The 15,502-nt window shown below is 45.8% G+C and overlaps 1 protein-coding gene across 3 annotated transcripts in view; it reads right to left on the reverse strand.

Moving 5' to 3' along the window:
- The window catches only part of atad2b (ATPase family AAA domain containing 2B), a 136,208-nt gene that overhangs the window by 14,617 nt on the left and 106,089 nt on the right, over positions 1–15,502 (reverse strand). For all 3 annotated transcript variants that reach the window (XM_071412969.1, XM_071412968.1, XM_071412970.1), the window contains exons 25-26: positions 4,684–5,553; positions 3,581–3,717 (exon numbers count right to left, since the gene is read on the reverse strand). In XM_071412969.1, coding sequence (XP_071269070.1) covers positions 3,581–3,717; positions 4,684–5,553 — 1,007 coding nt within the window. The remainder of the gene's footprint in view (positions 1–3,580; positions 3,718–4,683; positions 5,554–15,502) is intronic.

The raw sequence follows: 15,502 nt of genomic DNA on the forward strand, positions 1-15,502 counted from the left end.
ATTAACTCAGGGCTGTGAATACTTACGTAAATTAGATATTTCTGTATTTCATTTATAATAAAGTTGCAAAAATGCCTAAAACCATGTTTCACTTTGTCATTATGGGGTATTGTATGTAGATAAAAAAATAATATATATATAATCCATTTTGAATTCAGGCTGTAACAACTACATGTGGAATAAATCAAGGGGTATGAATACTTTCTGAAGGCAATGTACCAGCCCTGGCACCACAGAAAGCCTATCATCATTAGGCATGCAGCTTCATAGACTCACAATTTCAGCACCATGGACAGCGATCGGTAGTCAATACTTTGTGAGTGGCTGTCTGGGTGACACATTCAATTTGTTTTATTTTAGATTAGGGGTGGACCTTGCAGGGGTCCAGAGAAACTGAGTTCCAGCAGTGCTTATTGAGAGTATACTTGAGTGTGTGAGCGAGCGAGCGACTGATTGCTGGAGTTGTTCTCAGCTCTTAAAGCCACAATAACAAACTTACAAGTGGATGAGGTCAGCAATTAACCTCTGTAGAGTCTGTCTATAGCTTGCTGTTATCTGACAAAACATTGGACTCCAATCTATTCTCCCCTCGTGCTTTTCTCCCTCTACTCTTTCCTTTTCTACCTCCTCCTCTCTCTCGGTTTCTTTCCTATCTTCTTCGACTCCCTCTCTTCACTCCTCTCCTTCCATCTTCAGTATTTTGTCAAAAGCAAAACCAAACCGCCTCAGACAGTTAGAGCCAACCTGACAGCTTGGACATAAATGAACGCATTATGCCACTCAACACCGTTTCTCAGAGAAAGGCTTTTGACAATGTGCATTAGAGAGGGGAAAAACAGGACTAGGTGCCGTGTGTGTGCTAGTCACTCACAGAGAGTGGTTTTGGACTTGAGGAGCGGATGACTGCTTTCTTTTTGGGTGTGTGTGTAAGCGCACGCATGTGTTGTGTTTTCCTGATGTGCTGATGTAGCTGGATCCCGACGTGGATGAAAGCCTTTTCAAAACGCCAGTCCTCCAAATGGAAAGCTGTTATCACATGCAAATGACCATGCTGTCAAGAACATCAACGGGGATGAATAAAAATGAAAAGGAAGCAAGCACTCCAAAAGTTATTTATTTTTTATTGACAATCAAAACGCTTCGCTCCTGGCACCGGCCATTAAGCAGTTTTCTTCCCCTAGCAGGCGCTCTATCTGCTGTTATTAGTGTTGGAAATGGGCAGAGATGACAAACTGACAATGGGGCTATTTCTGTGGACGGACAGCTCCGAAATGGGAAATCTTGACATGCTGTAATAGTTAGACATCAGGGGAGAGAGAGGACTCTTCAGTGTGACAGCCTATATATGCACACTGGCCATTTGCAGCTGCGTAACACATGAAGGAAAATTGCCCTGCCTGCTCTTGTAGCGAAGCCTGCGTGTTCTTTGGGGAGGTGGATATAAATAATGGGATGAGATTTGATTCCCTAATAGATGATAATTCTGCTGTAATCTAGGTCACTCAGTGCTCCAGACTAACGTTTTCCCCTGGTGACACTGCTGTCACTAACTCTTTCAAATGGTGGCACCAGCCCATGATTTGGTCGCACAGCCAAGTCAAAGGGTCGCAAAATGCAACTAAACGGTCGCTGCCTGGAGCCCTGGCACTTATGAGAAGGTTCTGTCTGTCAGTGTGGCTGATTATTCATGAAACAGAGGGGGTCTGGGAGTAATGCACAATGAAAGTGCTTCACTAGTTTCTTCAACCTGGTCCTGGGGATGTGCACATTTTCAAGGGCTGGGAATTCTCCAAGAAGATGGAGAATAAGCTATAGGACAATTTATTTTAGTTGTCTCAGGTATAGCCGACTAGCTCTAGCTAATAAGTATGTTAGATTTTGTACTTGCAATCAAATATCGATAATATCATTCCAAAATAATGTTGCGATATGCAACTGTATCGATCCCCCCCCTTCTTTCAGCTCAGCATTAACATCCAGATTCAACTAACCACCAATAAGTAGGCTAATTAGTAGAATCAGGTGTGTTGGTGCTGGGCTGTAACAAAAGCCTGCAAACCATGTAGCTTTCCATGAGCAGGGCTGAAGAACACTGCTGGTGACAACCATCTGCCTAGTAGAACCTGTGTGACTGAAGGAAGTAGTAGAGTTCAGGCTGTGCTTAATTCCAAAAGGGATTTCAGGGGCCCTGCCATCCAAGTTAAATGTCAGAAGTAATGAGACCTCCAATTAATGAATATAAATGAAAGAGAAGTAGAGAGGAGGAACGGAACAGGGCACACCACTCCCCTCCTAATACGTATCAGGCAGCGAGCCAGCCCTACCCAACCACTGTGGAGATATCAGCCTTAAACGTAGACTCTCACCCCGCTCACCGGAAATTCAATTTGTTCCGTAAACCGGGTGGATGAAAAAGCAATTATACACAGTGCCCTCTTTTCACGATCTGTCTTAAAGATATCTCCTCTTTTTCCATCGCCTCACAAATAAGCCTCCAGATTAGCGCAGTCTGCGTTCATAGGGAGGGAGCGTTCCCATGGTTCTTGGTGGCAGCCACCCGCGACTCTGTGGCGCACCGTATTTTTATTAGTATTTTTTAAATTTGATTTAAATTATTTTTTTAAATCGGGAGCATCGGCCAAACATGACCCACCTTTGACCAGACAGAAGGATCAGACCCGTCAATCACTTGAGACGCCACTGACGAGCGAGGCAAGGTGGAAACCGCGCACCCCTCAATCTCCGTTACCCCCTGGGGCAAGGGTAACCAAGGGGAGATAACGCTTTGATAGCAGGGGATGTGGGTGATGTCACAGTGAAATATAGGGATGGAAGAAGAGAGAACACAGGGATGGAGAGCATGTCAGAGAAGCACTTATTTTACACCAATTAGACTACAACCATGCTGCTTCTTTCTTTTCTTACAAGGGCCGTTTGGTCGGTCGGTAGAGAGAAGAGAGCGAAAGAGTAAAAAGAGCACTGCCCCAATTTACACCCAGGGAATTAGGTGGAACATAAGCGTGACTGTGTAAAGTGTCTGGAAACCGCTGCACATATTCACTTTCCTATCCTGTCAATCAATTCGGAGACCAACTTGCCGGAGCGGGTAGCTGGAGAGTAGAAAGCGCAGAATGCCTCATGTTTGAGTCATGTCCTGGCTGCGTTCTTAAAATGGCTGTATGGAAGAAACAACACCTGTTGATTGAGTGAAGATGTGGAGTTGCATCAGAGATGCACTGCTGTCTGCCACTTAAATTGGATCGGTCCTCTCTGGGATGACAGGGGTTTAAAGTGTGTCTCGTAGGACACACAGAGCGAAAGAGTGAGGGCAGACGATATTAGTCTAAGAAATCAGGAGCATCCATCTGAGAAAGGAGAGTGACACCAGCACCCCCAGAGAGGCCTGAATCCTGGGGAGGATTAGGGGCCAGTCTCCCATGATTGAGTCCCCCATCCTCCACCCCCCCAATCACTCTCTCTCTTTCCTTCAATCCCCATGTTGTCCTCTACTCCACCCCTCCTCAATCCCCCACCTCCCCTCTCATCAGCATGACACAGAACATGGCCACACAACACTTACTGTGAGTCGCTGGTGATCGACCACTAGTGGAGGTGGCGGAGTGGGAGGGATCTGTGGAGACTCTTCCTCTGTCATGTCAGCCGAACCCTTCGACTGCTCTGATTGACTCTTTCTGCACTTCCTTCCCTTGGACCCGCCTTGAAACAGAAAGAGAGAACAGGTAAACGACAGCCCACCTACAATCACCTTTGACCTATAATTGTTTATATACCATCATTAACCAGGTAGGTTAGGAGAACATACCATATGACAAAGCCTATTCACAAACCAGGGCTTGTTTGAATTGAAGCAAAGGCCTGACAACCAAAGAGAACAAAAATAGCTGGCCCGCTACATACACAGCCTGTGATCTGCTGGCTTCTAGTTTACCAGCCTGAGTGGTAATACACTGTCTGTAGGATCCAGCCACCACTAATACTCCAGGCCTCCCAAATCACCCAGTAGCTCAGGGCTTCCAATCCACAGTCCTGAGTCGTTAATCACACACACAGGCATATTGGCTTATCACACACGCACACACAGACAGGCCTATTGGCTTGTCCCAGACACCACACACGCTGACATGCGCACACAAACTCACACTTGTCCCAGACACTACACGCCACTAAATCAATGGCAAACGGTCCAAGGCCAAAGAAAAAATGTGAGAGGGAGAAAAAAGCCAACCTTGTGACATTTTTCACAGTAAAACCTTTTTTCGAGAATAAATCGAGAGTGGTTTTAGATATTCTACAGAAGGTACACGACCTCAGCAGCTTTTGAGGATTTAATTGAAATATGCTGTCTGTAGACTAAAGGAAAACATTTCACATGCCATACTTCTGGGATTATTCACGTCCTGTCATTTTACAAGCAAACTCAGTGTAAGTCTTTTGAGGTTAGACTGCCTGTTAAAATCTGTGGATGTGTTTCTAGGTTGTCTGGTGCTCTCTGGGGGAAAGATCAGAACGGATAATCTGTACAAGTAACTCAGAGTAACTGAAATTAACCCATTGACATGATGCAATATTTATACAAGTCAAAGTTAGACAGATATAGTCAGCATATATCAAGTCAGGATTCTAGGAGTAGGTAGAAGTTAGCCACAGATAACCTCTCAGTACCTTCTCTATCCTGCTCATGCTCCTCCTCGCCCGTCTCCATGTCTCCTTTCCTCCCGTCCTGAGGAGGGCGCTCCTGAATACCTCTGCTCTCTGCAGACATCGACACATCATCTTTCCCCTCCGCCCCCTCACCTGTGCCCTCTGTAGGACCTTCCTCTGTCTCAGAGCTCTTGAGGGCCTGCGAGTCCAAGCTGTCCATGGACTCATCCCCATTCACACACTCCTCCCGAGGGATAGGGGGCGCTGTGGCCGTCCTAGGGGCTGACAAGTGCTGCTCAGCCTTGGACTGGGCCTCCTTGTGTTTCGCCTGGGGATCATCAGGCTTGTCTTGGGGCTTCTCGCCATCGGCCTGGGTACCCTTATCTTTAGACTGGAGATCTTCATCTTTAGACCCCTCACCTTCAGACTGGATCAACTTGTCCTGGGCTTGAGGCCCCTCGTCTTTACAATGAGACTCTTCCCTTTCAGATGGGGAAGACTCGCTTTTAGACTGGAGGTCTTTGTCTGTGGATTTGGCTTTGTCGCCTGTAGCCGGTGTCTCTTCTTTCTTGGGCCCTGTCCCTGTGCTGCTCTCCCCCTGTGTCTTGGTCTCTGTGCTCCGGCCTCTAGGTGCCGTGTTGGAGTGCTCTTCCTCCATGGAGATGCTTTGTGTGTGAGGGTGTGTGTGGTGTCCGTTGGGCTGAGGGTCCATGGTGTCGCAGGAAGACTCTTCATCCTGAGTCAGACAGGAATCGCTGGGTCCCGCCGTCTCTGGCTCAGGCTCCGCACCTTCATCCTCCTCTTCCTCCATTCCCTTCTTGTAGTTCTTCTTCTTCCTGATGATGCCCCGCCCCCAAGATGGCCGCCGACGCGTTTTCCTCTTCATGTGATCTGGAAGCAGAGAGAAAAAAAACATTTGGTTAGTTCAGTCAAATGGAACACCAGTCTCTACCACACTGGTTCCGCTTGCACACACCAGTCTCTACCACGCTGGTTCCGCTTGCACACACCAGTCTCTACCACGCTGGTTCCGCTTGCACACACCAGTCTCTACCACGCTGGTTCCGCTTGCACACACCAGTCTCTACCACACTGGTTCCGCTTGCACACACCAGTCTCTACCACACTGGTTCCGCTTGCACACACCAGTCTCTACCACACTGGTTCCGCTTGCACACACCAGTCTCTACCACACTGGTTCCGCTTGCACACACCAGTCTCTACCACACTGGTTCCGCTTGCACACACCAGTCTCTACCACACTGGTTCCGCTTGCACACACCAGTCTCTACCACACTGGTTCCGCTTGCACACACCAGTCTCTACCACACTGGTTCCGCTTGCACACACCAGTCTCTACCACACTGGTTCCGCTTGCACACACCAGTCTCTACCACACTGGTTCCGCTTGCACACACCAGTCTCTACCACGCTGGTTCCGCTTGCACACACCAGTCTCTACCACGCTGGTTCGGCTTGCACACACCAGTCTCTACCACGCTGGTTCCGCTTGCACACACCCGACTCTACCACGCTGGTTCCGCTTGCACACACCAGTCTCTACCACGCTGGTTCCGCTTGCACACACCCGCCTCTACCACGCTGGTTCCGCTTGCACACACCAGTCTCTACCACGCTGGTTCCGCTTGCACACACCCGCCTCTACCACGCTGGTTCCGCTTGCACACACCAGTCTCTACCACGCTGGTTCCGCTTGCACACACCCGACTCTACTACGCTGGTTCCGCTTGCACACACCCGACTACTACACTGGTTCCGCTTGCACACACCCGACTCTACTAAACTGGCTTTTGTTCCAGACCCTGCTCTAACACACTAAATGGAAGACTTGGTTAAATTAAATATATTGTGTAGTTTGCTGTGTTTTATGTACATCATTTTTAAGCACATGAACAAATTAATTTCCCAAGTTGATCTGAATCTGATGTGAATCCTTACAAATAAACCTTCATTAAGTGGTAATTCACTGGACTGACGTGACAGTGGACTAACACCTAGCAACTGAGTTGCCTTGTCCCTGCCAGGTCTTAAATACAAGGGCGGCATCAGATGTCCACTACATTGCGGTGGTCTGTGTTCTACATGACAGGGGGAGGTGAGGGTAGTTAGCCCCGCGTAAAGAGTGGCTGTGGGAGTAATTGCTAGTTGGATGAGGCAGACCATTGAGAGCGAGAGAGAACGAGAGAAAGGGAGGAAGCTCAAACTTCTAACTGAAAACAATCGAAAATAGCCCCAGATCTGCCCCACATCAAACTGGATTTGCCTGCTGTTCCCTCACGCGAAGAGACTTCCTTTTGCTCTCTAGCCAAAAAGTCTGGCATAATGGACTGACCTAATGGACTGACCACCCCTCCCTTTCTATAGCGCTGTGGTCCGGCAGAAATGGTTTCTAGTGTTTGAGATGTTGACTGCATGTCACTTTGTGGTCCTTTGGTCATAATCAGAGAGAACTGGAGAGTGACGAAAAGAGAGTGGGAGAGAGAGAGATGGAAGGAGAGAGATATGGTGAGACAGAGAGGTAGAAGGAGAGAGACGGTACTTAGGTGGTAGCCAAGGCTACTGCTGCAGGGATGTGACTGACACATGAAAAATACTAAGTTACAGAGTGGGAGCAAGAGTCTGCCATCTGAGAAAGTTCAGTAAACATGTCACAGGGTGTGGTAGACATTGACATAGTGAAACTTCTGCAGGGTCAGATTCTACACACTGCCTTTTCCAAACTACAGCCGCAGGGTGAGTTGCGCACGGAGGGGTCCATTGGCGGGAAAAAGGCAATATAAAAGACACATTGGTTATACCAGAACTGTGATTTGGGGCATACATGTCTTTCTTCTTATTTAAATTGATACAAAAGCCCAAAACAATCTCATTAAATAATAACAGTATAGCCTGCCTTAGCTAAATCTGAAAAAACTGATGGCTGACGTAGTGGGAAAGAAAAGCAGGTCTTCCCGTAAAGCAGTTCTTCAGTTTCAGGCCGAATGATAAAGGTTAACCAGCAGAACTGACCCCAGTCAATTGCAGAATATTCAAAAAGATTATTAGGGCGAAGAATGGACAGACCACAAACATCCGTCATCCTGCAGAGTTCGCTACTCTGGGGTTGAACATGCTGGTGGTCTTTGCTATAAAGAATGTTATAAATAACTAGTATTATCTGATTGTATATTTAGGATTTTTACAGTTTGATAGGCAAAAAGCATAGGCTAAACACCAAATAAATAAAAATATATACAGTGGGGAGCACAAGTATTTGATACACTGCTGATTTTGCAGGTTTTCTTACTTACAAAGCATGTAGAGGTCTGTAATTTTTATCATAGGTACACTTCAACTGTGAGAGACGGAATCTAAAACAAAAATCCGGAAAATCACATTGTATGATTTTTAAGTAATTAATTTGCATTTTATTGCATGACATAAGTATTTGATCACCTACCAAACAGTAAGAATTCCGGCTCTCACAGACCTGTTCGTTTTTCTTTAAGAAGCCCTCCTGTTCTCCACTCATTACCTGTATTAACTGCACTTGTTTGAACTCGTTACCTGTATAAAAGACACCTGTCCACACACTCAATCAAACAGACTCCAACCTCTCCACAATGGCCAAGACCAGAGAGCTGTGTAAGGACATCAGGGATAAAATTGTAGACCTGCACAAGGCTGGGATGGGCTACAGGACAATAGGCAAGCAGCTTGGTGAGAAGGCAACAACTGTTGGCGCAATTATTAGAAAATGGAAGTAGGAAAACCTGCAAAATCGGCAGTGTCTCAAATACTTGTTCTCCCAACTGTATATATATTTATAAATGGACTGTTTGAAAATGTGATTTAATAAAAAAAATTTTTTTTTTAAATATATATATATTTATTAAATTTTATTAAATCACATTTTCAAACAGTCCATTTATATTTTCCAACAGGGCTATACATTTGGGTGAGTTCTTTTCTCTCGCCCGAGTAGCCTCGTTTCACTGCCAAAAATAAAATAAACCATCTAGTGTTCAGCGAAATAACAACAATGTCAAATACAGGTAACCTAGTCAAAAATTAACATACAATCACATTAACTGTTACTCTCTCGCGGGAATTCCACTAACGGTCCGTATGTAGCCAAACGTAGCTGCTGCTCATTCCATTTGCTCGAAAATGGTTAGAAAAAGTAAGGCCCGCGTCCATAGAGACACATACCAGCTCTACTGGTAACATTAGTACTGCTACTACAAGCAGTACTACACCAGCACCTGTCGACGACAAGTTGTTCTGCTTCCACGAGCACATCCAATGCTCACATCAGTAATTATACATTTGTTGTTAGCCCAGCTAGCATGGACACTGACAGTTGTGAATCTGATGCAGCCGAAGAGCTACTGCCCCCTTACCCGGGAAAGCACAGAACAACAGACAGGGATGTTGGACCATCGAAGAGGCGCAAATATGATGAAAACTACATTGATTTGGGGTTTACTTATATGTGCAAAACTACTATCTCACAACTCAATGAAACCTTCAGTCTTGCGCAGACATTTAGAAACAAAACATGCCAATTTCTAAAATAAAATATTTTTGCGAATATTAAGACGACTTTCGAATAGTAAGACATGTATAAAAGCAAGAGATACCATTAATAAGAAGGGGCTAGAAGTGAGCAACCGAGTGGCTAGGACAGGCAAGCCCCATACTATTGTGGAGGGCTTAATTCTTCCTGCTGCCTCGGATATTGCTGGGACAATGCTGGGGGAAAAGCCAATACTATACATACAATGCCTTCATCAAACAACACTTTCACAACGCATCAGTGACATGGCAGGAGATGTTTTAAAACAATTACTGTCATACAAGCCAGTGAATTCTATGCGTTACAGCTGTAATATTTTTAAAGTACTGGACAGCTTTGTGACATCAACTGGACTTTGGTGGTCAAGATGTGTTGGTATCTGTACTGAATGCGGAAAAGCCATGACAGGGAGACATAGTGGAGTGGTAACGTGCGTGCAAGCAGTTGCTTCCAACGCCACTTGGGTACACTGCAGCATCCACCAAGAGGCTCTTGCTGCCAAGGGAATGCCTGACAGCTTGAAAGACGTTTTGGACACAGTGAAAATGGTTAACTTTGTTAAAGCAAGGCCCCTGAACTTGTGTATTGTCTGCACTATGCAATGATACAGGCAGCGACCATGTAACGATTTTACAACATACAGAAGTGCACTGGTTATCAAGGGGCAAAGTATTGACACATTTATTTGAATTGAGAGACAAGCTTAAAGTTTTCTTTACTGACCATTTTCACTTGTCTGACCACTTGCATGATGATGAGTTTATTCTCGTCTATATGATCTGAATCTAGGATTACAGTGACTCTCCGCAACTATATTCAATGAATGGGACAAAATTGAGGCTATGATTAAGAAGTTGGAGCTCTTCTCTGTCTGCATTAACAAGGACAACACACAGGTCGTTCCATCATTGTATGATTTTTTGTGTGCAAATTAACTCAAGCTTACGGACAATGTCAAATGTGATATAGCGAAGCACCTGAGTGAGTTGGGTGCGCAATTATGCAGGTACTTTCCTGAAACGGATGACACAAACAACTGGATTCGTAATCCCTTTCATGCCCTGCCTCCAGTCCACTTACCGATATCTGAACAAGAGAGCCACATCGAAACTGCAACAAGCAGATCTGTGAAAATGTCATTTAAATCAGGTTGGGCTGCGCTCAGAGTATCCTGCCTTGGCAAATCGCGCTGTTAAGACACTGATGCCCTTTGCAACCACGTACCTATGTGAGAGTGGATTCTCGGCCCTCACTAGTACGAAAACTAAATACAGGCACAGACTGTGTGTGGAAAATGATTTAAAACTGACTCTCTCCAGTACAACATTGCAGAGTGATGTGCATCCTTTCAAGCACACCCTTCTCATTAACCTGTGGTGAGTTATTAACAATTGTTGATGAACAAATAAGGTTTTATATGTATGATGGCTAAAAAAATAGCAAAATTATAGATTATTTTTATATTATTATTTGTGCCCTGGTCCTATAAGAGCTCTTTGTTACTTCCCACGACCCGGGTTGTGACAAAAACACACTAATTATTATGTTTAATAAATGTATATCGTATAGTGTGTGTGTGGCAGGCTTACAATGATGGCAAAAAACATTTGAGAGTGCGCTGACCCTGGTGCTAGAGGGGGTATGCAGCTGGAGGTTGAAAGTTTGAAGGGGTACGGGACTATAAAAAGTTTGCGAACCCCTGGCCTAAAGGATAATAAGCCTATTTGTTTTTACCATTAGCCAATGTTCATTCAAGTGTTATAAATAATCATTTGTTTTATCTCATACATACACATAATTAGTAAGCCATTCAAAAATTCTGACACCGACTTATTTTCTATTCCCGCTTTTTGAAAGTGCTGCTGCGGAAGCTTATGACCGTTGCACAATTCAAGAACATTGTTAAACACTTCAACAATATTATGAATAATAGTTTAACTTGTATTGACAGTAGCCTACGTGTAGGCCTATATTATTGGCTGTTTGATTTGCCTGAAGGGATTTCCTGACAGCACAATTTATTTTGTTTACACTTTGGTCTAGTAAAGCTGAAACATATGAGGTTAGTTTAAAGTCTAACTTGCAAATATTTGTTCTCTCTCATTATTACTATACTACGTTTTAAGTTAGGCCAGCCATTCTTAAAGTATGGGTCACGACCCACTTTAATGGTGGGTCACGTGTCAGAGTAAATGTATAATTATTCATTAATTACTGGAATTGATTTGGCCAAGTGCATCTGCACTCTCTGTTCGTCTAACTACCACGTGCATTCGTAATATATTCAGACCCCTTGACTTTATCCACATTTTGTTACGTTACAGCCTTATTCTAAAATAGATGAAATAGTTGTTTTTCCTCAACCTACACATAATACCCCATAATGACACAGCAATAACAGGTTCACATTTTTTTTGTATATGTATTAAAAATAAAAACTGAAATATTATATTTGCATAAGTATTCAGACCCTTTACTCAATACTTTGTTGAAGCACCTTTGGCAGCGATTACAGCCTCAAGTCTTGGCACACCTGCATTTGGGGAGTTTCTACCATTCTTCTCTGCAGATGCTCTGTCAGGATGGATAGGAGGCGTCGCTGCACAGCTATTTTCAGGTCTCTCCAGAGTTGTTAGATCGGGTTCAAGTCCGGGCTCTGGCTGGACCACTCAAGGACATTCAGAGACTTGTCCCGAAGCCACTCTTGCGTTGTCTTGGCTGTGTGCTTAGGGTCGTTGTACTGTTAGAAGGTGAACCGTCCTGGAGCAGGTTTTCATCAAGGATCTCTCTGTACTTTACTCAATTCATCTTTCCATCGATCCTGGCTAGTCTACCAGTCCCTGCTGCTGAAAAAAATCCCAACATGATGCTGCCACCACCATGCTTCACCGTAGGGATGGTGGCAGGTTTCCTCCAGATGTGACGCTTGGCATTCAAATTAAACATTCATCTTACAAAGGAGTTGTTTAATCTAACTACTTAACTATTTAACTGTACATGGAATTGTATTTCGTTTTGAACAATAAAAAAATAAAATCTTTACAGGAAAATGACACGGGCACGATCTGATGTGTGGAGACATTTCATTTCACAAGCTGTACATTTGCAAATACTGTGCCAAATCATACGTGAAGAATGCAACAAAGATGCAGAATCATCTGGCCAAGTGCATAAAGTTCCCTCAGCGCAAACAACAAGCACGCTCTGACAAAAGTCCCTCTACTTCTATTCGAGGTGAAAATGATGAATCAGACACCTTATCAATAGCAACAGCTCATGGTCCTCCTGGACAACATCATCTCCACCCCTCAACCAGTATTCTACAAGAGCACAGACACAATGGACAACAGACACACCGGTCCCTACATCGGTTCTACTTCAGGCGCCGACAGAGATGGCCGCCTCGCTTCGCGTTCCTAGGAAACTATGCAGTATTTTGTTTTTTTATGTGTTATTCCTTACATTGGTACCCCAGGTAATCTTAGGTTTCATTACATACAGTCGGGAGGAACTACTGAATATAAGAGCAACGTCAACTCACCATCGTTACAACCAGGAATATGACTCTCCCGAAGCGGATCCTGTGTTTTGCCTTCCACCCAGTACAATGGATCTGATCCCAGCCGGCGACCCTAAACAACGACGCCGTAAAAGGGGCAAACGAAGGTCAGGCTTCGGAGACGGGCACATCGCGCTCCACTCCCTAGCATACTACTCGCCAATGTCCAGTCTCTTGACAACAAGGTTGATGAAATCCGAGCAAGGGTAACATTCCAGAGAGACATCAGAGATTGTAACGTTCTTTGCTTCACGGAAACATGGCTCACTCGAGAGACGCTAACGGAGTCGGTGCAGCCAGCTGGTTTCTTCACGCATCGCGCCGACAGAAACAAACATCTTTCTGGTAAGAAGAGGGGCGGGGGTGTATGCCTTATGATTAACGAGACGTGGTGTGACCATAACAACATACAGGAACTCAAGTCATTCTGTTCACCTGATTTAGAATTCCTCACAATCAAATGTCGACCGCATTATCTACCAAGGGAATTCTCTTCGATTATAATCACAGCCGTATATATTCCCCCCCAAGCAGACACATCGATGGCCCTGAACGAACTTTATCTGACTTTATGTAAACTGGAAACCACACACCCTGAGGCTGCATTCATCGTAGCTGGGGATTTTAACAAGGCTAATCTGAAAACAAAACTCCCTAAATTCTATCAGCATATCGATTGTGCTACCAGGGCTGGTAAAACCTTGGATCATTGTTATACTAACTTCCGCGACGCATATAAGGCCCTCCCCCGCCCTCCTTTCGGAAAAGCTGACCACGACTCCATTTTGTTGCTTCCAGCCTACAAACAGAAACTAAAACAGCAAGCTCCCGCGCTCAGGTCTGTTCAACGCTGGTCCGACCAATCTGATTCCACGCTTCAAGACTGCTTCGATCACGTGGATTGGGATATGTTCCGCATTGCGTCCAACAACAACATTGACGAATACGCTGATTCGGTGAGCGAGTTCATTAGAAAGTGCATTGACGATGTCGTACCCACAGCAACGATTAAAACATTCCCAAACCAGAAACCGTGGATTGATGGCAGCATTCGCGTGAAACTGAAAGCGTGAACCACTGCTTTTAACCAGGGCAAGGTGACCGGAAACATGACCGAATACAAACAGTGTAGCTATTCCCTCCGCAAGGCAATCAAACAAGCTAAGTGCCAGTATAGAGCCAAAGTAGAGTCGCAATTCAACAGCTCAGACACAAGAGGTATGTGGCAGGGTCTACAGTCAATCACGGATTACAAAAAGAAAACCAGCCCTGTCGCGGACCAGGATGTCTTGCTCCCAGACAGACTAAATAACTTTTTTGCTCGCTTTGAGGACAATACAGTGCCACTGACACGGCCCGCTACCAAAACCTGCGGGCTCTCCTTCACTGCAGCCGAGGTGAGTAAAACATTTAAACGTGTTAACCCTCGCAAGGCTGCAGGCCCAGACGGCATTCCCAGCCGCGTCCTCAGAGCATGCGCAGACCAGCTGGCTGGTGTGTTTAAGGACATATTCAATCAATCCTTATCCCAGTCTGCTGTTCCCACATGCTTCAAGAGGGCCACCATTGTTCCTGTTCCCAAGAAAGCTAAGGTAACTGAGCTAAACGACTACCGCCCGTAGCACTCACTTCCGTCATCATGAAGTGCTTTGAGAGACTAGTCAAGGACCATATCACCTCCACCCTACCTGACACCCTAGACCCACTCCAATTTGCTTACCGAACCAATAGGTTCACAGACGACGCAACCACACTGCACACTGCCCTAACTCATCTGGACAAGAGGAATACCTATGTGAGAATGCTGTTCATCGACTACAGCTCAGCATTTAACACCATAGTACCCTCCAAACTCGTCATCAAGCTCGAGAGCCTGGGTTTCGACCCCGCCCTGTGCAACTGGGTCCTGGACTTCCTGACGGGCCGCCCCCAGGTGGTGAGGGTAGGTAACAACATCTCCACCCCGCTGATCCTCAACACTGGGGCCCCACAAGGGTGCGTTCTGAGCCCTCTCCTGTACTCCCTGTTCACCCACGACTGCGTGGCCATGCACGCCTCCAACTCAATCATCAAGTTTGCGGACGACACTACAGTGGTAGGCTTGATTACCAACAACGACGAGACGGCCTACAGGGAGGAGGTGAGGGCCCTCGGAGTGTGGTGTCAGGAAAATAACCTCACACTCAACGTCAACAAAACAAAGGAGATGATTGTGGACTTCAGGAAACAGCAGAGGGAGCACCCCCTATCCACATCGACGGGACAGTAGTGGAGAAGGTGGAAAGTTCCTCGGTGTACACATCACGGACAAACTGAATTGGTCCACCCACACAGACAGCGTTGTGAAGAAGGCGCAGCAGCGCCTCTTCAACCTCAGGAGGCTGAAGAAATTCGGCTTGTCACCAAAAGCACTCACAAACTTCTACAGATGCACAATCGAGAGCATCCTGTCGGGCTGTATCACCGCCTGGTACGGCAACTGCTCCGCCCACAACCGTAAGGCTCTCCAGAGGGTAGTGAGGTCTGCACAACGCATCACCGGGGGCAAACTACCTGCCCTCTAGGACACCTACACCACCCGATGTCACAGGAAGGCCATAAAGATCATCAAGGACAACAACCACCCGAGCCACTGCCTGTTCACCCCGCTATCATCCAGAAGGCGAGGTCAGTACAGGTGCATCAAAGCAGGGACCGAGAGA

The sequence above is a fragment of the Salvelinus alpinus genome, chromosome 8 (assembly GCF_045679555.1).
Source record: "Salvelinus alpinus chromosome 8, SLU_Salpinus.1, whole genome shotgun sequence".
In the NCBI taxonomy this organism is placed as follows: Eukaryota; Metazoa; Chordata; class Actinopteri; order Salmoniformes; family Salmonidae; genus Salvelinus; species Salvelinus alpinus.